The sequence below is a fragment of the Bidens hawaiensis genome, unplaced genomic scaffold, assembly GCF_021521415.1.
Source record: "Bidens hawaiensis isolate Kalapana, Puna unplaced genomic scaffold, B.hawaiensis_p1.1 tig00006555_1, whole genome shotgun sequence".
NCBI classification, from domain to species: Eukaryota; Viridiplantae; Streptophyta; class Magnoliopsida; order Asterales; family Asteraceae; genus Bidens; species Bidens hawaiensis.
The window spans coordinates 1,084,934-1,112,787 of record NW_027491442.1 but is presented as its reverse complement, the minus strand read 5'-3'; the positions used below and the strand labels follow the sequence as shown (position 1 = coordinate 1,112,787).

General features: G+C 36.8%; 1 protein-coding gene across 1 annotated transcript; it reads left to right on the top strand.

Moving 5' to 3' along the window:
* Positions 1 to 15,143: 15,143 nt before the first annotated feature.
* Positions 15,144 to 26,572, top strand: LOC143632952 (exocyst complex component SEC10b-like). The gene is made up of 25 exons (XM_077101359.1): positions 15,144 to 15,297; positions 18,478 to 18,558; positions 18,666 to 18,896; positions 18,990 to 19,064; positions 19,404 to 19,505; positions 19,622 to 19,672; positions 19,767 to 19,872; positions 20,334 to 20,453; positions 21,776 to 21,867; positions 22,137 to 22,302; positions 22,383 to 22,459; positions 22,567 to 22,665; positions 22,768 to 22,858; positions 23,490 to 23,575; positions 23,663 to 23,836; positions 24,511 to 24,564; positions 24,660 to 24,788; positions 24,899 to 24,991; positions 25,099 to 25,245; positions 25,329 to 25,426; positions 25,511 to 25,595; positions 25,687 to 25,745; positions 25,868 to 25,966; positions 26,073 to 26,156; positions 26,269 to 26,572. The coding sequence occupies exons 2-25, from the start codon at positions 18,478 to 18,480 to the stop codon at positions 26,342 to 26,344; spliced, it is 2,475 nt and encodes an 824-aa protein (XP_076957474.1). The 5' UTR covers positions 15,144 to 15,297; the 3' UTR covers positions 26,345 to 26,572.
* Positions 26,573 to 27,854: the final 1,282 nt, after the last annotated feature.

The window sequence follows — 27,854 nt, the reverse complement described above, 5'->3', positions numbered from 1 at the left end:
AAATCGAGTCACTAAATCTTCAAATCAAGTCTCATCAATTTTTTTGTGCGTCAAGAAAGCAATGAAGGATAAGATGTGAGGGTCGGAACTTGTCATATATGTAGTTAAATTTAAAAAAAATAAAAACATTATTATTATTATTATTTATTAGTTAATTATATTAAAATTTAAAAATAAAAATAAAATTTACGTCGTCACTCAGCGTCAATTTCAAAAAAGAAGATAAAAAGATTTTATATGTGAAACAAAAAAGAAAAATACTAAAAAAACATGTTAAAACCTTTAATTTAATCAAACTTGAAAAAACTAAGAATTAGTTCTAGCTTTTATGCACGGATGGCGCCAATGAAGAAACACTAAGTGACCCGGGGCAGATTATAGATAATCTGGGGGTTAAGTAATGTTTCCCACGAGGATGAGGTTCAGCAGAGAAGATTGTTCTTCAGATGACCTGTGATGGTAAAGAAAAGTAACGGGTCGTGGAGGATGTGCATTGACTTCAAGGACCTCAACAAAGCGTGCCCAAAAGATTGTTACCCCCTCCCAAACATCGACGCAAAGGTGGACTCCGTGGCGCCATTCAAGCTCAAATGTTTCCTGGATGCCTACAATGGCTATCACCAAATACAAATGGCACCACAAGACGAGGACAAGACTGCCTTCAGAACCGACAAGGGTGTTTTTTGTTACACAAAAATGCCCTTTGGTTTGAAGAATGCGGGCGCCACCTACCAAAGACTTATGGATGCCGTTTTCAGCGAGCAAATTGGAAGAAACCTAGAAGTCTATGTGGATGATTTGGTGATCAAAAGCAGGGAGGAAAAACAAATGCTCAAAGACATCGAGGAAACCCTTGGGCGCCTAAAGGAAGTTAACATGAAGCTCAATCCGAGCAAATGCACTTTCGGCGTACAAGAGGGAAAATTTCTAGGTGTAATGGTTACCAAGGATGGTTTCAAGGTGAACCCAGAAAAGGTGGAGGCCATCCTTGACATGCCCTCACCATCCACCATGAAAGAAGTCCAGAAGCTGAATGGTAGATTGGTATCAATCAACAGGTTCCTAGCGAACCATGCAAGCAAATCTACCCCATTTGTCAACACATTGAGAAATTGCTTAAAGAAAAGCCAATTCAAATGGACTCCTGAGGCCGAGCAAGCTTTCAGTGAGATAAAAGAGTATTTGATAAATTTGCCCGCGCTCACAGCTCCACTTCCTGGTGAAATCTTGACATTGTACTTATCAGCAGGAGAGCGCGCCATCGGCGCAGTATTGTTGGTGGATCGCAAGGGAATCCAAACGCCAATATACTATGTGAGTCGGGTGCTGACAGATCCTGAGACGCGCTACTCCATCATGGAAAAGTTAGTTTTGTCACTAACACACGCGTCGCGCAAGCTGCATATATATTTCAATGGTCATCCCATTGAAGTTCTGACTGGTTACAACATCCAGCAAGTCTTGCGGCGTCCCGCGCTCTCAGGAAGGCTGACAAAAATGGGCGCTGGAATTAGGAGAACACACGATCGCCTATAAGTCCCGTCCAGCAATAAAAGGACAAGTCTTAGCTGATTTCATCGCGGAAATTCCAGAAGGAAAAATTGAAGAGGCTCAGCGCGAGGTAGACCCTCCGCGAGCCAATGATGAAGAAAATGTTTGGAGATTGTTCACTGACGGAGCTTCAAACAACAAGGGGTCCGGCGCAAGCCTTAAACTGGTGGATCCAGAGAATCATGAATATACTTACGCCATCAGGTTGGACTTCAAGAGCACCAACAATGAGGCTGAGTATGAAGCCCTGCTGGCTGGCCTGCGCATCGCGCACAAATTCGGAGTTAAAAAGCTAGAGGCCCATGTTGATTCATACTTGGTAGCAACACAGGTCAATGGCCTTTATGATGCCAAGGAGAACACCATGCCTCTATATCTAGAGCAGGCGAAAAAGCTCATCGAGCAATTTGACTGCTTCAGAATCATTCATATTCCGCGCAGTGAAAACAAATCTGCAGACGCGCTGAGTAAGATGGCATCAACCAGTTTCGATCACTTTGGCAAAGATGTCAGGGTAGAAGTAATGAGCAACCCGTCGGTGGTAGCGAAGTCTGTCCTTGTAACTCATACAACCCCTTCATCATGGATAACTCCAATAATGGAATTCTTGAAGGAGGGAAAGGTACCGGACAATCGCGCACAGGCGAGGAAGATAAGACACAAGTCGCAGAACTATGAACTCCTTGATGGCACATTATACCGACGCTCTTATCTTGGGCCGCTCATGAAATGCCTAGATGCTGAGGAAGCAAGCTATGTGATCAGAGAGATACATCCCCATTTCGGCGTCTTCCCAAATCATGTAGTACATCCCCATTTCAAGGTCGGTTTGGGATTGGGATTGGGCAACAGCTCTTAACGAGTCATGAATTTGGGAAGACGACCCGTATTTTGTAAGGTAAACATCATACATGTTTGACAAGGTGGTGTTGAAAGCATTATTTAAAGTTTGGCTATAATAGGGGTTTTGATCGTCGTTTAACTCTAGCTCATCACAAATTTTTTCTATTAAAGCTTCAACACCACCAACATTGATGCAAGGGTTTAACGCAGCAGCACATGTCAAAACAGCGGGTAGTTCTTGAAAATATTTTCTAAATTTTTCTTTCATTTTTACACCCATATCAAAATAAGGTGCACCCCTACAATGAAGTTCACTCAACTTTGTGCACATGACAGCAATTTTTGGTAAAGCAATGGGGCTTGTTGGATAGTAAACCCCGGATAAACTAGTTGTGCAAGATTTAAAAATTTGAATGACCTCCGTAACGATCTCAATCAATAACCAGTTTCTAGGATCGTACGGTGCACATTTACCCCTACTTGACAAAATTTGATGAAACGCAATTAATGATTTTTTTTGTTGGATGGCTTTCTCAAACATATCACAAGTCGAGTTCCATCTTGTTGGACAATCCCAATTTGGCCCCAACCATTGACAATTAGCTTCTACACAAAATTTTTTGTATCTTGAAAATGTTTTATTGTTGCTAAAAACATCTCGTAACATTCTTTTAAAATTGTTTCTTTGCGTTTCGATCACGTTTAACCCATCTTGCACGGCCAAGTTGATAATATGTGCAATGCATCGGCTATGAAAAAACGCTCCATCACAAATAGGTTTATACTTTAATTTTAAATGGCCAACCGCGGCCGTATTGTTGGACGCGTTATCAAACGAAATTGAAAAGATTTTATGTTCAATCTTGTATTGTCGAATGACTTTATCCAAGAGTTTAAAAATATTTCTACCCGTGTGCGGGTAATCAAACAATTGAAATGCAACGGTTCGTTTCATCATTTGCCACGACTCGGGGTCAACCCAATGAGCCGTCACACAAATGTATGAGTCGGGCGAACCATGAGGTACCGACCACACATCCGTTGTTAAGTTTACACCAGTTTGTAAGTTTGAAAAGTATGAAATTAGTTCGGATTTAGCGTTTTTCCATGCTTTAAGACAATCTCTTATAAGGGTCGAACGACTTACGTATTGGTAGCGTGGTTGAACATACTTTTGCATCATATCCGTGAATTGAGGGTTGTCGAAGTGGTTGAAAGGAAGTGTTTGTTGAATCACAAAGTTTGAAAACTTTTGACGTACAGCTTCAAGGTCGTACGTAAACACCGTTCCTTGATTCGTCATTTCCGGCTGCGAACTACTTCCCGATTCGTCCTTCAAGGCCTTGCAAAAGGGCCTTTGTACATGCGCTTTTAAAGTGGAGTTTGCATCTTTGCCATAAAACTTCAAACAATGTTTGCATCGAGCTTTTTGGCTACCGTTAGACATTTCGCATAGGTCGAAATTTTGCCAAACATCTTGGTTTCGTTTCGTGGGGATGACCCGAACGACCGTTTCTCCCGTGTTCGAGGCACCCATGTTGACGGATGAAGCAGCACTTTGGGAGGCCATGATAATCGACTACGAAATAAGAGCGTATGGAGTGGTAATGTGGTATAATTGAGCGTGAGATAACAAAATAATCGCGTATGAAATAAACGTTTAGAGCGTTTGGAGTTGTATAATCGAGTGTGATCTAACCAATACCCAACCTAAACTATATATAGATGTTTGTGGGGGTAAAATGGTAAAAAAAAAAAAACTGTCAAAAAAAAAAAACGGCCATATAGCCGTTACAACGTTCAAAAACCGGTTTTTTAACCGGTTAACCGGTTATGGAGAAACCGGTTAACCGGTTTTTCCACAACGGTCAAAAACCTGTTTATAAAAAAACCGGTTAACCGGTTTTTCCAAAACCGGTTATTAAAAAAAACCGGTTTTTTTAATAACCGGTTCGTTAACCGGTTTTGGCTCTAAAACGTGTAACCGAAATACGAACCGGCAGTTTGTAAACCGGTCAAACCGGTTTTTAAAAAACCGGTTTTCGTAAAAACCAGTTTCCGGTTTAAACCGGCAAACCGGTTCCCGGACCGGTTTTTTTGACCATCTCTAGGTACAAGGAGATAGAGTGGGTGTGTTGGCTTATTTATAATTGTGGGATGATAAGGTTAAGCCCTTTGTGTTTTGGTGGTGGTGTGAATGGGTCTTGAAGGTTGGTGGTTTGTTATATTTCACCCTAAATTAAGAGCGTGTTTGGGATTGAGTTTAAAAAATCATTTTTGTTTGAGCTTTTTGCAAGGGTTAAAAAACAGTTTTTCAAAAACCTTAAATCCTAACTTTTCAAAATGCTTTTTGAAAAAGCCAATAAGCATTTTTTTCAAACGCAATCCCAAACATGCCCTAAGTCATAGGTTGCTTAAAGTAAGCGATCCCAAACACCCCCTATTAATGTTATTGGCTGATAATAATCTCAACTGTGAATATTCATGTTGATGGTTTGAACTTTAAAAAAACTAACTCTCATTGGACCTGGAATAAAAAAAACTAGCAGGGTTAAATTTTATTCAAATTTCAAGCTAATGATTTAGGGATTTTGATCGACAGGAAGATACAAGTTGATTATGCAAAACTTATCTCGAAATAGTGCTTCAATTTGGACGTTTGAACTTCCGGTTAACAAACATTAAGCCGTTTGGAGCACTGTTTCGAAATAAGTTTCGCATCAATTGACGCCTATCCTTATTTCGATCAAAAGGCCTAAAACATCAGTTTGAAATGTGAATAAAACTTTAGGCCGTTATTTTTATATTTTTTTACGAGTTTCAATTGAGAGTAAATATTTTAAAAGTCCGGACCACCTGCGGGAATATTCTCGGTTGAGATTATTATCAGCCAATAACATTAAGTTGGGATTATTAAAATCGAATTTATCTTTTTAATAAGATAGATAAACTTATAAAATGCGTTTGATCAATAGTTTAGGTTGAAGTGTTTTTACAGTATCGTTTATAGTGGGATTAACCACGATTACTTCACTAGTTTGCTGGTGTAGAAATCGAGGTGGTGGATCAAACCCAAGTCCCTAATAACATATGCAAACTTATTTTTGACTTGTAAAGTCAAAATCATTGAGCACCTAGTTAAAATTTTAGTTGGTTTTAGCTTTTATTGTTTTATTTTTAACCTGTTGAAAAACAAAATGGCTGACGAAAATTATACTTTATGAGTTTTCTAATAAAAGGTTTTGATGTTAGTGAAAAACATTAGAAGGTTGCACATTCTACAAAAAAATACATGCTAGTTATGAACCAAACTATATGGATTGATAGTAATCACTTTTACGAAGAATTACCCTTACAAAAATGGTTATGACTTCGTAATTCAAGTAAAAATTAATATATTTCAAAACTATATGGATTGTTAGTAAACACTTTTAAATATTGTCTAACATCATAGCATGTACTTGACGTGTAGATGTTATTAGAGAAACACTATTTTAAGTAAAGATTAAAAAAAATGCACCATGAGATAACTTCCATTGACTAGAGCATCAATCGAGTTTGGAGAGAAAACACGATTGGATTAAGAATTAAAAACACGCTCACAAATCAAACCGATAACATGTTAATCCGGTCTGTAACAGGAATAGAAACATCCATGTAAATAGAATCATATATATTTTTCAATGACATACAAACTAAAAGTTACAATTTACAAATATCAAACAAAGCTATCTGTAAATTACCTTATTATTAATTATGAGTAATTTAACATATATAAAGTGGCGGATCACCTTATAGGATTATATACAGGGCCGGCTCTGAAAATTTTTAAAAAAAGTTGGGCCAAAGTCGAAAACTATTTTGGGTCTTAAGTGAACGGAGTATTTTGTTGGGTTTAAACAATTTAATTTTCAAATTGGCTTTCTTGGTTATGACTTGGGTTGTGTAAAAACACAATGTATAAAAATAGGCTTAAACATGTATCAAATGAGACTAGAACCCCCAACCTTTTGGTTGGGAGTCATACTCCTTTACCAATAGACCAAGTTAGTTATTATGTAATTAAGTTTAAACATTAAGTATACGTATAGTTTTTCGTAAAAATACATATAATTTAAAAAAAATCATGTCATGTGGCCGTCGACCACTCTGCCATATGGCATGGCCGACCTGCTTATATACACAAGATTAAAAAGTTTAAAACACATTGTCAACGAGGCTTACATGCAAATAAAGTAAACGGTAAATACAATAGTAACTAATAATAACTCCTTGGTTTATTTATGATGGACATTATAGTGGTAAAAATGTCTCTCTTCTATTTAAAACTAGTAAATCATCCCGTATGTTGCAACCGAAGCATTGATACGCATTAGTCTGTGTGTTGCAATGACTCTGATAAAACATAAAGTTAGTAAAGCTTGTCCACACGTTATAGTGGCTCGATTTTAATAATTTTTTTTACATCGAAACGTATGTAGAAATATGACTGCCTTTGTAAAAAACTAAAATGCCATGGAGAAAACAAATATATACTATATTTGAAACGCATGTTTTGGTCATGCATTGCATTAGCTCGGTATTAAATCAAATTTATATCAAAGCATACGTAAAAACATTATCGTTGTATTCAAATTTAGAGTAACATTAATGAAGAGGTAGGTCCCAGCAGAGTCCAGTTGGACCCGCAAGACTCACCTTGAACAGGGACGTCTGCGCAATGACCAACTGCTCCAGCAGGACACCATGCTCAAAGAACCTTACGCGCAGTACGACAGCTGTACCCGCAGGGAAAGCCTCCCAATGGTGAAGTACCCCGCCTGTTCCCGCAGCTGCGGATACAAGCCATCAGGGAAGGCTACCCGCACTAACAGCAAGGCTACACGCACAAGGCATTCGTTCAGTAGTCACATGAAGGAATGAGCAAAGCGGGAACACTCCCGCCTAAATGAGCCAGTCCGTATGCTTCTGGAAGGTCTTTCGTACTATACCTACTAAGGTATGGGCGGAACAGACAGTTTGACCAGAGCAGCCCATGAACTAATCACAGGGTGACAGCTCACCGACAACAATACGAGGAGGAGCACCCTCTAGTACTGTTTGTCACTATTAGCCGCTGCCTACTCACCAACCCTTACGTTGGGACGTGCGCAGCCTACAGTTGGTGGAACAGTGCGCAGCCGGCAGTAAAAGGAACAGTATACAGCCGACCTTATTACTGTTGGCCGTAACCTATCCACCAACCAGTATGGCTGGTGCGTGATCCACTGTTGGTAGAACAGGAATACTATTCAGCCGGCTGTACCTGCTTGGAAACCTACATTCGGCTATAAATACTCCAACACCTTGGAATGGTAAGATCATCTGTTATCTCAATCTTATCTAGCAATATCTTAATATACACTTATATTCAGAGCAATCTAGTCTGATTCTCACGCCGGAGGGTGGTCACAAGGAGGAACCCCCCCTTCTCAGTGACGAGCTTACTGTGTCTGTTTTGCAGGTCTCCAGAAGAACAACCTTCTCTCCCAGACCTCATCCGTGGGAAACATTACTTAACCCCCAGATTATCTATAATCTGTCCAGGGTTCACTTAGTGTTTCTTCATTGGCACCATCCGTGCATAAAAGCTAGAACTAATTTAGTTTTTTCAAATTTTCTGAAGAAATGGTTAACGTTACTCCGGTCCAAATGCCAGTAACCGACCAAGAAACCCCGGTAACAACCCCAGCAACTGGGGAGAACACCGGCGGTTATACAATCCTTACGAACACTACCCCGACTACCCAAGCCGGGGCAAGTGCAGTAAATATTCCACTGGGGTTCACCGATACCCAGCTGGAAAAACGAACGAGGGTCCCTCGCCAAACACTAGATCAAGTGAAGGCGTGGGCCGAAGCACGTCAGAAAGAGTTCCAAGCTGAATTGGACGAACGCTTGCGTTCAATTCAACAGGTTGACGAATTCGGCAGTACTCGCCAACACCTCATTATGAACAGCGAGGGCGAGTACTCAGACGACGAGAGGGAGGAGTCCGATACCGACGCAAACCCTCGCCATAAGGCGAAAGGGAAGCGTAAGGAAACGGACTCCCAGCCAAAAAGGAATTTTGGGGAAGCCTTTAAACCAACAAATGCGGAGAGAAACCCGCGTGACTTCTCCAAAACCTTTAGACCAACTGCTACGAATGCAGGAAAGTCAAAATTTGCAAGGGATATTGCCGAAGCAATCGCCCCGAGAAGTGCCAAACAAATGTCCAAAAAAAAAAAATTAAGATATATAATATTTGACCTACATCGGTTTTGAATGGAACTTATGTTGAAACGTAAATAAAAATAAGCATTTTTGATCGTATATTTGAAAATTAAAAAAACATGGTATATTAAGATATGTATAAGTAAAATATGTTAAAATCAAAAGTTAGTTATAGAAAATACACATTTTATTAAAGAAAAGTTTAGATTACATCGAAACAGAAGGCAAGCGGGCAACAAGCTGCGCCGCTACCCCCTTTTGAATCGCAAAACTCAATCTTTTAAAAACTATATTTGCTGATATTGGAGTCATAATATTACTATGCATGACCCGCTGAACACGGGTAGGTAGCTCCACGGCTTCAGGCGCGAGGAAACCAAAAGTGTCAAAAGCAAAAGGAATAAATACATGTTGGTTGTCAAGACACGCTTTTTCATGTTAAATCCACACACACATGTTTCCCTCCTATCAATCCAAACACCAAAATGTCAACCTGTCGAAGAGATGATCTTCCCTCCGACGGGTCAGTCAGGAAATTCACAGGTGCTTATTTCTTAACAGAAATTCCAGCTCGCCTGAATATATCAAAAAGCACATCCATAACCAGATCGTGTCGGTATTTGAACCCCGGGAGCTCTTTACAGTGCACCGCGTGCTCCCCATATGAGTCTAAACACGCCTTACGACAAACAGGACATATCTCATCAACCGGAAATAGAGGAATCATGAGGCGATAATTAAGGATACTACGATACTCCACTGGAGACATATGTTGGCCTAATTCATCTATAGGGATAGCAAGTAAGTGAAGTGTCAATAAGTAATTGGTTAATATATTTACTACTTCATGAATAGTAACTTATGTGAGTAAATTACCTTTTGCTTTTTAATATATATACATATAGTATGAAAAATTTAATATGACAAGATGCGAGTATAAATTATTAATAGGAGTAGATTATGTTTACGAGCCGTTACAAAATAAATAAATGGATAACTACTTGATTTCATCAAAATGTCATTCATTAATGCCATGATCGTCGTCACAATGTGTTGATGGTTAGATACATCTAACATACCAAAAATACAAAAGGTGCCATTTTCAACATGTATATGAAATTGGTTGTATATTAATATATTATGAATAGTTTAGGGACCAGATTGAAATTAAGTTTTCACCAACCACGCATCCTCCACCCAAGTCCCAACCAAAAAATTATATAATAATAAAAAATCAAAAATCAACGAGAATGTTTAAGGCTTGATTCTATCGAATCTCACAAAGATTATAGACCGGAGCGTCACTAATCAGTATTCGCGGATTCGAGAAAGAGCAACATATCCGGTTTGGATCCGCGTGAAGGGGCGGATTTAATATGGGTCCCGGGTTCACGGGAACCCATTGATTTTCCAATTTTATATTAGAAGAGTATATAAAAAGTATTGGTGAACCATAAAAATATTAGAAGTGAAACCATATCAAAAAGTTTATGACGGTGTAGTGGCAAACTCCTTTAAAACCTTTCCAATTCATTTAATTTTGAAAGGTGTCGAGTTCAAGTCTTTCAAAGGTCCACTTTGAATACATATATTTTTGGGAAAATTATCAAAATAAACATTTATGAAAACAAAATTCTAGTTTTAGGTATCATTTGCAAAAAATTCTAAAAATATGTATTATAAACTAGTTGTGACGAGTAGTTTGTAGAAACCAATTCGAGCTTGCCATGTGTCCTTAAACTAACCGTAACGAGCACGTTCACTAATCAATTACTCCTCACGACTAAATAAGTTTCATGTCTCGTTATCATCGCCCACGAGTAATTCATAAGTTTTTTAGTCGCGACGAATAGATTATAAGGTTAAACTAGTCGCGACGAGTAGACTATAAGGTTAAACTAGTCGCGACGAGTTAAATACCAATAAACTACTCGTATAGGGAATGTAAACCAGGTAAACTAGTCGTCGCGACTAAAGGATTTATAAATAACCTGTGGGCGTTGATTAGGAGGCATGAAACTTATTTAGTCGTGATGAGTAATTGATTAGTAAACGTGCTCGTTATGATTAGTTTAAGGACACATGGCTACTTTTAATTGGTTCTACAAACTACTCGTCACGACTAGTTTATAATACCTATTTTTAGAATTTTTTACAAATGATACCTAAAATAAGAACTTTGTTTTCATAAGTACTTATTTTAGAAATTTTCCCTATTTTTTTTTTGTGAACAACCATTATGCTATTAGTTTGGGTTTTATTTGAAATGTCTCAAATTCAAGTCTTTCTAAATCCCATTTTGGTAAAAAAATATTTATTTTTGGTAAACCATTATTATGTAATTAATTAGTTGAAGTTTTTAATAGCTAAAAAAAAGAAAGTTTTGCTTCAAATTATTTCCAGACCTATTCACACATTACACATCCACAACCCATTTATTGTATTTTTTTTATTATTTTTAATGACATTACATGTTTTTTAAATTAACATATTGTTTTAGTATGGTATTATATTATATAATATTCTCCGACAAGGTCTGACCGACCCGAAAAATTTTAAGTTTGGTTGTGTGAAATTTGAACACCGAAAAAAGGTGAATCCATAGGAAAAAAATCCTGGACACGCCACTGTCCGCGTGTCAAACTGGTCTGCTTTTATAGTTTAAATGTTCGGTTTTAATAGTTTTGAACGAATTTTTTTCGTCTTTAAGGCATAATTTATATTAAATTATTGAAAGTAATAAGATGGTTCATAGACAAATGTATATGTGCGTAATTTCGTATGCACACGTGAACATTTGTTGTAGATGTATTTGTCGGAGAATATTTTTCAAAGCATGTTTAAGTGAAGTTAGTAGCGGATTTAGCAGTGGCAATGCAACGCTTATACTTGATGACATATGATCACGAGATTATACAACAATAAAACATACGAAATATTACAATAAAAATTAATGTAATTTTGTGCAACAAGTAGGGATTTCCTTCTTTCTTTTTTCCAATTTCTGTCTAAACTTACAAACAAAACACCATACAAGTTTTCATTATATATATATTAAAAACCAAATTTTATCATACTCATAAAAACCACTATTCATCAAATTTACCTATTTCTTTACACGATATACTTATCTATGTTGCATCCTCGTGACATAAAATAATGATTCATCTGCCACTTTTGTTCGGTATACTACATGTGATTCATCTGCCACATGCCTATTTAATTTATTATTATATAATATTAATTACTATACATGTACAATAGCAACCCATGATCTTCAAGGGGTAAAGACATGGGCTTTGGTTCCTCTACATTTAATATTTTACGGCACAACCACTATGCATATTATTCTATGTTTCCATTTAAACAATGTTAAAAAATGGGTCAAACCCGTGGTTGAGCGCGGATGTAAAAAACTAGTTTGAATTGATTTTGATTACTTCGAAACTCAATTCCAAGTCATTAATAAAATTAACGAACCAAACGATCCGTAAGTTTAAAAATAAATAATGGTTTACTAATCTTTACAATGTATGAATATGTTTAATTAGCAATCATTATTGGGAAAAATGAATACGATGCTGTCAGCCGTGCAACCTTACGCGTAAAACCCATCAAAACCACGTAAAACCACGTAGTTTTGATAAAAAATAAACCGTAAAAGCTAAAAAGAATTAAAACACCCTTAAAAACTAACGATCTCCTCTCTGCTCTCTTATGCTTCATAATAAACCCTAGAAACTTCAATGATGATCGACGATTAACACAAACGGACGGAGATTGAGGCTCATTAACAGACCTGAAGGTATTTCATGTAGCCCTTGAATAATCGATTAGGTTTTGATTATGATTGTATGAGATACAATCATAATCAAGGGCTACATGAAATATGAGATACAATCATAATCAAAACCTAATCGATTATTCAAGGGCTACATGAATTACCTTCAGGTCTGTTAATGAGCCTCAATCTCCGTCCGTTTGTGTTAATCGTCGATCATCATTGAAGTTTCTAGGGTTTATTATGAAAAGCATAAGAGAGCAGAGAGGAGATCGTTAGTTTTGAAGGGTGTTTTAATTCTTTTTAGCTTTTAGGGTTTATTTTTTTTTTATTGATGGGTTTTACGCGTAAGGTTGCACGGCTCACCGCACCGTATTCACCTTCCCCATGATTATTTTCTTAAGCCGCAATGTAAAGCTAGAATACATGAAGATAGCACGCAACAATAACAATTATCAAAAAGTGCCCCATTGCAATGATAAAGATGACTTATTAAAATAATATAATCGAACAAGAAAGTGATCACTTTAGTTATCATCATTGTTTGTGAGAAAAAACATATAGTTAAAGAGTTAGGAGAGTTGATACATTTTAAAATTAACCAAAAAGAAAACATTTGATTAAACATATTTTATAATTCCTACTATTACTTTAGTGTATTATTTGAAATTCAAATTTTCATCGCTACAAAGCAGATATAAATGATAGGATGGTAAAGAGAAACACCTTCACCTCCCGAAATCAAGCAAACGCCACCGTACGACTCCTTACCATGTCATTGGACACTTTACAACATCACACAACTTCTTACCGCATTGTATGACACTTTACAACACCGTAAGATACCTTAATACATTGTACGACACCTTATCACACTGTACATGTAAGTTTATCGTAGCACACCTTATCCTCTTGGTGACTAACAAATAGCTGCCTTAATAACACATGGAAAGGATCAACATGATTGATAACATCAAAGGAAAACACAAGATTAATATTTTGCCTCGTTTGCTTCTAACTCAATCACCAAGTCACAAAATATGAGGAAAGACAAAATACTATATCAATAGATCAAACCTTATGCAAAAGACAAAGCCTAACACTCACTTACGAAGTTGTTACGAGACTAAGGTAACCACAGCAATAAAACATGCTTTTAACGAACCCCCTCCCTTAACCTGCGACACGAGAGAAAGGAACGGATCTCTTCACATCCTCGCTTTAGGTAAGGCTAAGGCTTTCCTCGAAAAAGACCATACTTGTTCTTATGTACGAGGCCGGTCAGAGGAGACCTACTCATTTGGTGAGACTTACAATGTCTTTGGCAGAAGAGGGTTTCATATTTGATTTCTCATTTCCATCCATACGTGGTGACCACTTTTCTTTTGAATCAATAATCATTATATTCGTAACCTTGTCATACAGTAAAATAAGCATACCAAGTACTAGCCAAAAGAAAAAAAAAATCTGTAGCATACGAGTTTACATTTTTAGTCTCATGTTCAATGAACTAATATATTAGAGTGAACGAATACATGCAAAAGTTTTGTTATTAATTTTTTAAGTCGTTAAACTGGTAAATTATTATATTACATGAAACACAAATAAAAGGATGTTGGATTTTAATAATCTAAATTCTCGTTGATCGGCTTATCCGAACTTTAAAAACATACCACAACAGTCTCAAGTTTCAAACTATTGTCCGGCAATAAGTTTTTAATTAACCAAGTTGGATTCCGTTAGTTTTTGTTATTAATTTTTTAAGTCATAAAATTGATAATTTACGACCTTACACAAAGCACGACTAAACAATAAACAAGTTTCAAGTTGTCATATCCAACATGCTTGATAAGGTTTAGATTTTGCTGACTTAGAGCATTCTCATCCCACACTCTATCCCTAAACTAAAAATTACACTAAAACTCAATATAGTTTCTCTCTCTATTTCAATTAAATAATACTTTATATACCTTTTATCATTACCTTTTCTCTTTCCTTCACTCATAACCACTTTCAAAATATATTAAACAATTATAGGGGGGGGTGAACCGTAGCTTTTCAAATATACAGAAAAATCACTACTTTTTCTAAAATATAAAAACTCTTCACTCACAACACCATGAATTACTCTCTAAATTATAAAAACACCCCTCACATTAAATGAGGGGTTGGATGAGAATGCTCTTACATAAACCGTTTAATAAAAACAACTCAACTAGCCAGCTCTTCCGTTGGCAATAAGGTGAAAGTTAGTTTGTGTAATTAAAAAGAGAAAAAAAAGGCTTACGAGATTTTAAGAATCCCAACTAAAGGCCATTGGCCGATAATAATACAATGAGTTTATCGCCATCGATTATCCCAAATTTTAAAAAATCGGCTTTCAGTGGTCTTCCGTTAAAAAAAAAACTTAACGGCATTATTATTTTTTATTTCGAATTTCAAACTGATTTTTAGGCTTTTAATCATAAAAAATTATACAAGTCGATAGATGTAAATTTAGCTCGAAACATTGCTACAAACTTATTTATATAAACTGTTTAGTTAAACATGTCAACTAGCTAGGTCTTCGTTAAACTAGGATTTCCGTTGTCAATAAAGTGAAAGTTAGTTTACTTAATTAAAAAGTAAAAAAAGAAAAAAAAATACAAAACAAATATCAAGTACTTGACCCGGGTCATTTGATGGTCCAAATCAGCAGGGCAGTAAAGTCATTCCGGTCACCTCATTCTTCCTTGTAGTCTTCGCGGTCAGGCTCCGTCTTCTCTAACCTCTCTCCGATCTCATTTCTCAACTCCACAACACCAACAACCAATTGCTCTCAACTCAACTCAAATTCTGAACCTGTATACTACCTGATCGCCATCGAGGTTAACAATTTGTTACTTGATCTCTAATTCGAACCGCTAATTTCCTCGTTTGATGTTAATAATTGAATTGTTATCAGTTTTTAAGTTTCTGTTAGGGTTCGTATGTTAATTATTTGGTAATTATTAGGTAATGATTGCGTATAATATGAATTTGAAGTTGATAACTAACTTCGTGACCAATGAGATCTGGTATGATTGATTAGGTGATAATTTCCGGTTTCATTTCTGCTTCGAGTATGATATTTTGCTGTTATTAAGGATTACGAGTATCTAGGATGATCTGATTCAAGCTAAGCTTTCAATTAGGTTCAGTTCAACTTCTGAATTAGATGCTGTGTGTGTTGAGCAGATCCGTTGATCTACTTCTACTTGTTTGATGTTGAGAGTTTAATTGTTTTTAGTTTTTAAGTTTCTGCTAGGTTTTGTATGTTAATTATTTTGTAATGATTGTTGATTGTTTATAGTTTGAATTTGAAGTGGATAACTAACTTTGTGACCAATGAGATCTGGTATGATTAGAATCTGTAAGTTTGTGATTGATTAGGTGATAGTTTCCGATTTCATTTCAGCTTCGAGCTATAGCTTTATAAAGCTTTCAGTTAGGTTCAATTTAACTCTAGATTAGATGACGTGCGTGTGTGTTTGCTGGTTGAGCAGATCTGTTGTTCTACTTGTTTGATGTTAAGAATTCAATTGTTATCACTTTTAAAGTTTCTGCTAGGGTTTTCTTGTTAGTTATTTGGTAACGACTGAAACTAGTTTGAATTTGAAGTGGATAACTAACTTCGTGATCAGTGAGATCTGGTATGATTAGAAACTGTAAGTTTGTGATTGATTAGGTGATAATCTCGGATTTTGTTTCAGCTTCGAGCTAGGGCTTGTTAATTATATGGTAATGATTTTATTTAGTTTGAATTTGAAGTGGATAACTGACTTTGTGAACAATGAGATCTGGTATGATTAGGAACTGTAAGTTTGTGATTGATTAGGTGATAGTTTCCGATTTCATTTCAGCTTTGAGTATGAGATTTTAGGATTGCATAGGATGATCTGATTCGAGCTTTTAATTAGGTTCAATTTAACTTCTGAATTGGATGCTGCATTGCTGTGTGTGTTGAGCAGATCGATGTTCTACTCGTTTGATGTTGAAAATTCAATTGTTTTCAGTTTTTAAGTTTGTGCTAGGGTTTTTATCTTAAGTAATTGGTAATGATTATATTTAGTTTGAATTTGAAGTGGATAACTAACTTCGTGACCAATGAGATCTACTATGATTGATTAGGCGATAATTTCTGATTTCTTTCTGCTTCGAGCTAGGGCTTTATGAAGTGTTGAGAGTTGCAGTAGTTTCAGTGATTATTTAGGACGATCTGATTCAAGCTTTCAATTAGGTTGAATTCAACTTCTAAATTAGTCAATTAGATGCTGTGTGGGTGGTGGTTGAGCAGATCCACTCGTTTGATGTTAAGGATTAAACTGTTTTCGGTTTGAAGATCAGCTATTTGAATTCTGTTTTCTATCTGCAATGATTTTATATAGCAGGTTAATGATCAATGAGGTATGCTATGATGAGAAACTGTAACTTTATGATTGATTAATTTTCGATTTTATTTCAGCTCCGAGCTAGGGCTCTATAGAGTGTTGAAAGTTACGGTAGTTTTGCTGATTATCTAGGATGATCTGATTTAAGCTTTCAATTAGGTTCAGTTTAACTTCCAAATTAGATGCTGTGTGTGTGTCCGGTGGTTGAGCAGATCCATTGTTTAACTTGTTTGATGTTAAGGATTTAACTGTTTTCAGCTTGAAGAATCTGCTATTTGATTTCTGTTTTCTTGTCTATAATGAGTCTATGTAGTTTGAATTTGAACCTGAGGGATATTTTAATGACAAATGAGGTATGCTATGCTGAGAAAATGTACCTTATTGATAAATTGGAGGTGAATTAAGCGATAATTTATCTATGAATTCGAGATATGGACTTATACAATTTTGAAGACTACATGAACTTATTTACTAGTATAGGGTTTTACAGTTATTTAGAATAATTTGGTCAAAACTCTGTATTATGGGATTTAAGATTTCGACAATGCTGTTCAAGTGTGTGTGTTTTCACTCGCCAACAAGATCCAGTTCAGTTTTTGGTTCTGGAAACGGAGAAGTGGCTTTGAGACACTTTATATTTATGGAGGCCCAAAATTGTACATGGTTGAATTGAGGGGAATTGCATGACGATTTATCCTTTTGAGTTTCATTTTCGAAATATGACGATATTCAGTTCTGGTAGTTGCATAACTTTTACTAGCATGATATTTTACGGGTTATCATTAATCTCTCAAATGTATTCAGTTAAAAAAATTAGAGAATTCAGCTATCTTTAAGTTTTAGAAATTCTGCCCGGGCTTATAGGGCCACCACGATTCTATCTGGCTTGAATTTAAAAGGGAGGGGAAGTTTCAAGACCAATGAGACTCAACAAGATGAGAAACTGTAACTTTGTTATGAAAAAGGGTTACATTGAGTGATAAGTTTCCCATTGAATTTCAGTTTAAAGACTTCAATTTATACAATCTAGTGTTGTAAAAAGTTCCTTAATAGCATGGGTTTTACTGTTGTATAGGATAATATTGAAGCCTTCGATTGCATTCAGTTTAAAATTTAATTTCTACGGCAATAATGTGTGACTAATGAGTATGTGTATGACGTGAGTGCGTATGTGCATGTTTGTTCGCTCGTTGAGCACATCCATCTCAGTTCTTGGATATTGACAGTAAATTAGATGCATGTGGATGAATATGGCAATAGGAAGCTTGAAAATGATTATTGTTAAAATAACGATTTGCTATAACGTAAGTTTGGATGATTGAACATGGCAACTTAATGTTTTAGCTGGGGGCAGATATGCAGGACTGGATTCTAAAAAAGTGCAAACTAACTAAAACTTCAACGTCGAACAATCTTTATCTGTTAATTACATATGTGTGTGTGTGGCCAAGCTCAAGTTCCGAGTTAAATTTGGATGATATTTTTACTTAATGTCTCATGTTTCAACTGATTGTCATGTTCTTGATGTTAGTCTACTATTTCTTGCGACGTTATGGTTTCAAAAACTGATAATCACTTATATCTGCCACAAGAAGTTACAAAAGGTTTGATGGTGTTTTTACATTTTTGTTTTCTCAGATGAAAGAAATTAGAGATGGAGTAAAAAGTAACAAGATATCAAGTTCTGAGCCCCTTGTTTTAGACATAGAGGACTTTAAGGTAAAGCTTAATAAGCTTATCTTTTGGGTGTATGTGATTCTGTAGGTGCGCGTTGGTGGTTTAATGTACTCAATGCTATTGCTGTTTGGCCTATTTGTTTTATGAAGGGGGACTTTTCATTCGATGCTTTATTTGGAAACTTAGTAAATGAGCTTCTGCCAGCTTTTCAAGAAGAAGACGCTGACTCATTAGAAGGAAATGGTAATATTAATGGAAATGATGCTTTGTCAAATGGAAGGTCAACACAAGCACAATCAAGTCCGCTATTTCCAGAAGTTGACTCTTTATTATCAATGTTTAAGAATTCATGTTCACAGTTGGTCGAACTCCAGACACAGGTACATGTTATTACATAATGGTCATGCACCTGTTTTGCAACTATTTACTGAACAATTCTGTTGCTAAACCTCATATCTGTATGCATGTTGAAGATTGATGGAAAACTATATAATCTTAAAAAAGATGTTGCGGCACAAGACTCTAAACATAGGAAGACACTTGGTGAGGTAAATCACTAACTTTGTTTTTTGAAGGTTATTTTCAATATTATGCGTTCGTAAGTTAAAAAGGTTTTTTTGAATGACCAATAAGCTTTTATGAGAAGCAAGTTTTTTTATTCAATATCCTGGCTGTATAATTTGGAAACCACTTTTGAGGCCTGATTTAATACAACCTGCCCATGCCATGAGTATGAAGACATTCTGATATGGATTTATTGCATGATATATATCTATCTGCACATAAAACATTATTAGTTTGTCAGAATTTTGAACTTATATGCATCCTATATCAAGCTTCGAGCTTGATGCCCCATCATTAAGATTTTAACTAGTATTTATTCTCAGCTAGAAAAAGGTGTAGATGGCTTGTTTGATAGTTTTGCAAGACTGGATTCACGTATTTCTAGTGTTGGTCAGACCGCAGCTAAAATTGGGGATCATTTGCAGGTAAAGTTTGACTAGCACCTTAACGAATAAGTTTTTCTGCTCATAATTCATGGAAGTTATCAAGTGACTGTTTACTTGTAATGGTTTGTTTCAATCTTTATGTTTTTTAATGCCAGAGTGCAGACTCACAGAGAGAAACCGCTAGCCAGACTATGGAGCTCATAAAGGTATTATAAGTAGATGCAACTAATATCTTTTTATTTTTTGAAGTGTCTTGCAAATTGCAATGCATAACACCTCACTACTTGTTCTGTCATGCAGTACCTGATGGAATTTAACAGTAGCCCTGGCGACCTGATGGAATTATCCCCTCTTTTTTCTGATGACAGTCGTGTTGCTGAGGCTGCTTCTATTGCACAGAAGTTGCGTATGTATACTGCTTATAAACACTTTACTTATGCATTTGTGATTGTTTCAGAATGACCTAACTTGTATTTGTGTTTATGTGGGACAATTTGAGCTTTTGTCATACCTGAAACAGGTCAAACGGGTAACTTAAAAAGCTAGATAAAATGAATATGGTTCAAATGAGTTGAACAGGGCGAAACTCATTCAAAGTGACTGTCAACCAAATAAAGTCTTATAAAGCCATTTTATAATTATAATAGAACCACGTTCTTACTGTGATAACATTGTTTATGTTTTTACGTTCTTATATTTATCACATTAATTATTCATGAAATTATATAAGACAAAAGTGGGTACGATCAAAGCTGACCCGACCCGGTTCATTTTGACCTGCACAAATATTACACCCGTTGATTCAATTCTTTTAGGGATCAAAGTTTTTTATAAAGTAACCTTTTTTTCTTCTGTTGTTTGTATCAGGTTCATTTGCAGAGGAAGATGTTGGAAGACAAGGTGTCACTATGCAATCTGTTCCAGGAAATGCAACTGCTAGTAGAGGACTGGAGGTTGCAGTTGGCAACCTTCAAGAATACTGCAATGGTAAAATATAATTAGGCTCTTGATTTTTAGTTTGTGCTCGTGAAGAAACACTAAGTGACCCGGAACAGATTATAGATAATCTGGGGGTTAAGTAATGTTTCCCACGAGAATGAGGTCCAACAGAGACAGTTGTTCTTCAGGGGACCTGCAAAACAAACACCGTAAGCTCGTCACTGAGAAGGGGGGGTTCCTCCTTGTGACCACCCTCCGGCGTGAGAATCAGACTAGATTGCTCTGAATATAAGTGTATATTAAGAGATTGCTAGATAACAGGATGGCAGATGATCTTACCATTCCAAGATGTTGGAGTATTTATAGCCGAAGGTAGGTTTCCTAGAAGGTACAGCCAGCTGAATAGTATTCCTGTTCTACCAACAGTGGATTATGCACAAGCCATACTAGTTGGTGGATAGGTTACGGCCAACAGTAACAAAGTCGGCTGCACTATTCCACCAACTGTAGATTATGCACGTCCCACCTACTGTGGATTATACGCAGGCCATGCTGGTTGGTGAGTAGGTTACGGCCAACAGTAACACTATTCTACCAACTGTAGGCTACGCACGCTCCTCAGTAAGAGTTGGTGAGTAGGCAGCGGCTAATAGTGACAAACAGTACTAGAGGGTGCTCCTCCTCGCACTGTTGTCGGTGAGCTGTCACCCTGTGATTGGCTCATGGGCTGTTCTGGTCAGATCGTCTGTCCTATCCATACCTTGGTAGGTATAGTACAAAAGATCTTTCAGAATCATACAGACTGGCTCATTTAGGCGGGATTGTTCCCGCCTTGCTCATTCCTTCATGTGACTACTGAAGTATCTAGTGTCTTGTGCGTGTAGCCCTGCTGTCTGCGGGTAGCCTTCCCTGATGGCTTGTATCCGCAACTGCGGGAACAGGCGGGGTACTTCACCATTGGGAGGCTTTCCCTGCGTGTACAGCTTGCGTACTGCGCGTAAGATTCTATGAGCATGGTGGGTCCTGCGGGAGCAGATGGCCTTTGCGCAGACGTCCCTATTCAAGGTGAGTCTTGCGGGACCAACTGGTCTCTGCTGGGACCTACCTCTTCAGCTCGTTTATGGGAACATAGACCACAATCTACCCTCGCATGCAGCAACTACAAAAAACTTGCTCCATTTAAAACACATTAAAATTTCAAAATCCGGACATACCCATCCTTTTATATAATTGACATTAAATTAAAATTATTGTATACACAGTTATAATATAAGGTAACATGTGATTTAAATCTAAAACCAACGAAATTTCATTAAAGCTTGAAGTGAAATCAGTTTACTGATTTGACACCGACGATAATGTTTTTACAGAACTGGAGAACAGATTGTTGTCTCGGTTTGATGCTGCATCTCAGAAAAGAGAACTGTCTACCATGGCAGAGTGTGCAAAGATATTATCTCAGGTACTTCTGCACTTTCTTTCTTTGTCTTATTAGCTGGAAAATTTATTTGCTAATTAATATGTTCCACAGAAACTACCCAAGTTGCAACTTATAATGTAATGTTTAATCAAAGGGCAAACTCTATAGAATATAAACGTACTTTACTATTGTCCCAATATGAGAAGCTGGCCTTTTTTTTAATTGTCAACCTGCTATTATGCACATGGTAACCTATTAAAAACATAATGTACTAGTGATATGCAGTTTACGATATGGCTTTTTGTATGCAGTTTAACAGAGGTACTAGTGCCATGCAACACTACGTGGGTTTAAGACCAATGTTTGATGTGGAGGTTATGAATGCCGACACCAGATTGGTTCTTGGTGACCAAGATTCCTTACCTAGTCCCAGTAATGTTGCCCGTGCACTCTCCTCTTTGTACAAAGAAATAACAGGTATGAAGGTTTCCAACATTTTTGTAGACCAAACTAGTGTTTTCTTGATATGTAATATGCTTCTTTCAAATGACTTGCAGATACCGTCAGAAAAGAAGCAGCTACCATCATGGCTGTATTTCCTTCTCCAAATGATGTCATGTCGATTTTAGTACAGGTATTTTAAAGAAACCACATTTTTTCTAGGCATTTTATGATTTTTTCTCACTTGTATATTATTGGAAATTTACTTTTATAACCCGGTTTATGATGCTTCTGTGACAGAGAGTAATGGAAGACCGAGTTCCTAAACTTTTAGAAAAGTTATTGGTGAAACCATCTTTAGTACATCCGCCTCCAATGGGTGAAGGTGGTCTGTTGCTAGTAAGTTCAGTGACTGGGAGCATTTGTTTTCATATAAACTGTTACCTGTTTGATTTTAATTATTTAATATTAATCTTTCTTTTGTACTTGTACGCGTTTCAGTACCTCAGAATGCTAGCAGTGAGCTATGAGAAGACACAGGAACTAGCCAAAGATCTACGCAGTGTGGGATGCGGTGACTTGGATATTGAAGGTACAATATTGTATAAAATCGTTGCTAGCTTCGTTAAATGAAATCATGGCTTAAGGACAGAAGTTAGTTTTGCATTGTAAACATAATATATGAAAGATGAATAATTTACTGGTTTTAGTCATCAGTAACAGAAGCGGACCTTAATCATGGATGGTATAAAAACTATTATTCTATTGGAACTTAATTAAGCCAAACATGTCATTACGAAATGAAGTTTGGCTCAACTTGCCTCTTTTGTTTGGCTGATTATACAAACTATAAGATATAGGGTCCTTCAATTACAAAATAATGTGAAACAATTTCACACTAGCAAATAGCAATACTACTTGTAGGATGAAAAACTAATTTTCTCATGTGACGTAGCTTTTACATTGAATCATAGTGTTACTTGAAACACGTATGGATCGAGTATTCAATATTAGTTTGGAATGAAAGGAAATACAGCAATACTACTTGTAGGATGAAAAACTAATTTTCTCATGTGACGTAGCTTTTACATTGAATCATAGTGTTACTTGAAACACGTATGGATCGAGTATTCAATATTAGTTTGGAATGAAAGGAAATACAGTCTAAGTGAAACATAGTAATCTCTTAAGCTATCCTGACATACATTTTGCTGTCTGTGCAGGTCTAACAGAGTCTTTATTTATTGATCACAAAGATATGTACATTGAGTATGAGCAAGCTTCTTTAAGACAACTCTACAAAGCAAAGGTTTCTTCAACCACAGTCCTCTCTCCATCTCTCTCTCTCTCTCTCTGCACACGCACACTGCTGTACTTATTAGATTATGATATGCAGATGGAGGAGCTGCTTTCTGAGAGCCAGCTGTCAGGAGAGTCGACAGGGTCAATTGGGCGGTCAAAAGGGGCTTCGATATCATCTTCTCACCAACAGATATCTGTTACAGTGGTCACAGAGTTTGTGCGTTGGAACGAAGAAGCAATTTCAAGATGCACTTTGTTTTCACCTCAGGTAAAGTAATATCTATTATCTAATATATATAAATTGAAAGTTTAGTGCCGCTAGCACCTTATTGGTCCAAGTGGCGGTCCGACGCTGGACAAAGTTTTTTTTTTTTTTTTGTTTCGTAGTTTCAGTATCGTAACGAGCGTAATTGAAACAAATTAAATTTGTGTCAACTTGGCGCCATAAATCCCGAGACCAACAACGCTAAGATTTTACCTACTAACGCCGCAACGCCCGAGTTTTACTGACCCTTTTGTTTATTTCTGGTACCTTAAGTTGGTACTGACTGAATTCGTGTCAACTCATTGTCGTAACGCTCGGGTTTTACCGAGACACATGTTTCAATGCTGGGGTTTGTCATCTACCCCGGCGCAACGCGCCGGGTAGAGAAACTAGTTCTTAATATAATTTACAAGTGATTATAGCGTACGTTGTAGTTTGTAGTCTTAACATGTTTGTGATGCGTAGCAGCCTTGGTATATTATTTGTTGTGCGCCTCTTAACTAATATCAAGTTACCAACACTTTTTTGTGACTGTTTTTTTCACCTTATCAATCATATGTATAATAGCGAATCGAATCCAGTCGGCAAACTTTTCATACTAGAATACAACATACATTTCATATGCTTTTGGATACCTATGAAAGGTTCTTACTGTTTACTCGTTTGTCTTTAAACAGCCTGCTAGTCTTGCAGCCAATGTCAAAACTGGGTTCACTTGCCTCCTAGACCAAGTAAGTTATAATTAAAGAAACTTTTATAACTTCATCATATGCATGCATATTCGTTCTTCACCCTTGTTTTCTCACTTATCTATTTTATACTGCAGGTGAGTCAATATACAACAGAGGGCCTTGAAAGAGCTAGAGATGGCCTCACAGAAGCTGCAGCACTGAGGGAGCGGTTTGTGCTTGGTACAAGTGTCAGTCGAAGAGTTGCTGCTGCAGCCGCTTCTGCTGTAAACACTCTTCTCTTAAAAAACTAGTTAATTTGAGCTTTGTTGCTAAGCTATCACAAAGGCGATCACACTTATCTGACCAGCCATGATAATCTAATCTTGATGTGTAGGCAGAAGCTGCCGCCGCTGCTGGTGAAAGCAGTTTTAGATCTTTTATGGTTGCTGTACAACGATGTGGAAGCAGTGTAGCTATAGTTCAACAAGTATGTCGTGTTGTATCTAGTTATATGACTATCTCCTCATTTTCTTAGTTACTAGTGTGGCGAATCTGATATGTTGTTTGATTATGTTCGCTTTTGTCAATTGTCAGTACTTTGCCAACTCTATTTCAAGGCTTCTGTTACCTGTGGATGGTGCACATGCCGCTTCTTGTGAAGAAATGGGAACAGCTATGTCTAGTGCAGAGGGCGCTGCCTATAAAGGCCTCCAGCAATGCATCGAGACAGTTATGGCTGAGGTTTGTTATTAACTGTTATTAAACAATATCTTATGGCATTTGACATTCAGTTTCGTTAATCTGTGTGTTTTCTTTTTGTGCAGGTGGAACGATTGCTTTCAGCCGAGCAAAAAGCTACCGACTACAAGTCACCCGATGATGGCGTTGTTCCTGATCACCGTCCTACAAATGCATGCATAAGGTCGACGGTTTGCCCTTTTCTGCAAAGTCGAAGTTCATATGTTTTATGCCATTTTTGATATGTAATGTTTTATCTGTTTTCCAGAGTTGTAGCGTATCTCTCCCGCGTGCTAGAGGCAGCATTCACTGCATTAGAAGGTCTCAACAAGCAAGCTTTCCTAACTGAACTGGTATCACACGTTTCCTTAATACAGTTTATTTGTGACATGTTGATTTACCATTACATGTTAAGATGACTATGCAATGTAATACATAATACAGGGAAACCGCTTGCACAAAGGTCTAAGTAATCACTGGCAGAAGTACACTTTTAATCCCAGGTAACCTATTGTTTTTTTTTTATCATTTTATTTTCCTACATTCCAAATCATACGTGTTGAAACGATTTGGTCAAGAACTCTGAAACTAGACAGATAGAAACTCAACTCCCTCTTTTTTGTAGTGGAGGGCTAAGGCTGAAACGTGACATTACTGAATATGGAGATTTTGTGCGAAGCTTTAACGCTCCCACAGTTGATGAGAAATTTGAATCATTAAGCATGTAAGTTGCATCCGTTTCTTATAATATATTTTATTTATGTTCATTCTTTATTCCTTATTCAGTGTAAAAAGAATTTAACGTGTGACACTTGTTTTTTATTCTTCAGCATGGCCAATGTCTTTATTGTGGCTCCTGAAAGCTTGTCGAGTCTGTTTGAAGGCACACCAAGCATACTGAAAGACGCCCAAAGGTAACTAATGATTTCTACAAATTACAGAAGTTAAAATAAAAGAAATCGACGGGCACTTGATATTGACACTAGTATTTCACGTGCTAACGACCTATCTTTCCGTGTTGAGTAGGTTTATTCAGCTTAGAGAGGATTATAAAAGCGCAAAACTTGCAGCCAAACTCAGCTCTCTTTGGCCAAGCTCTTAAAAGCCGAAACAAACTTTTACCATCGAAGGTTTCTCCAGATGTTATATTCTATCCATTTCTTTATTTTTTTTATTTTCCTTTCGAAACGAGCAGATTTTGTGCACTAGTTTCCAGTCTGTTGTTTATATAATATGACTTTAGATGCTATGGGTCTCGCGTGTTTTATTATGTGTTCATGCGCTCTTAAAACATGTATGTTATTGTAATCGTTATAGATTTTAGTTTTAAGTTGCCCCTCCTTTTAAACTTCGGATTTCTTGTTTGAATAATATTGCAAGATCATCAAACTTCCTACTTATTATATTATTATTATTTTTAATAAAAATCTTATTACACTGTTTGCTTATAGAAAATGATTACTTGAGTAAGAAGTTATGTTATTGCTGGTTTTTTACATCTGGCAGCATCATGAAAACCATAAATCTGGATTTAGACAAACAGTAAGAAATTATTTTTTTCCTATCCAACATCTCAAATTCTCAATAATCAATGGTAAGTTTTTAGACTTCCTTGTAGATGGATTGGGCCGGCCCAAACGCATGAAGGACCATAAATCGTGTGGGCTTTTCAACCCAAGTTACGCTAAAAGCCTGCTCGAGGTATGCACTATACAGAGTTTCTTTGAGGTGTCCAAAACCCCTTTTTTTCCCAAACTGAACCGGTTTTGTCAAAACTGGTTTAACCCAAACCGGTTTGGTTTAGAAACTGGTTTATGAGCAAGAGAGGTCTACCTGGTCCAGGTAGGTTCGATTAGGTTTAGAACCGGTTTTCCTCAAACCGGTACCAAAACCGGTGGTTTGGGTCGGTTCATGAACCGGTTTGGGTGAAACCTGTTTGTTTGTCAAACCGGTTCGGGTCGGTTTGCAATGAACCGGTCTCAAACCGGTTTTTTTGTACACCTCTAGTTGTATATAAAAAATTAGGATTAAATTGTAACAATTTGATTGCCTTATTTTCCTTTTGGTATTTTAGGATCAATCAATTAGAAAATGTTTTCATTTATAGAAATTTTATGATATTGAGTTAAGATAAAGAGTCAACAAACATTCGATCTATGTGTCGTTAATCCCACAACTAGACCGTGTTAAGACCAAACTTTGAGAGGATATGATGGCATGATGCTTCGTGTATCGAAGATAAGAAAAATGTCAGATTTGTCATTGGCATGACATAGCAGGACATAAAAATTGACTCATTTGCCGCACTAGTGTGTTAGATAAAAATAACAGATCTCTTCAACGTCACATCTACTTTATAAGATGAAAGATTTTAAAACAAAAACTTTTTTGTGTAGGAAACGTGTTAAGGTAAACGAGTTGGATGGACGACAAGCAGTATTTATTTAGAGGCCATAATAATATGTTGTCATGTGAAAAAGGTTGGACATGTAATGATAATATGTACTTTCGACAAAAAAAGAAATAAATGGACTAGCAAATAACACAAGACCCCTCATGGTGGGTTAGACCATTGGTTGCACTTGTCACTCTCACAATTTCACCCTATTGGT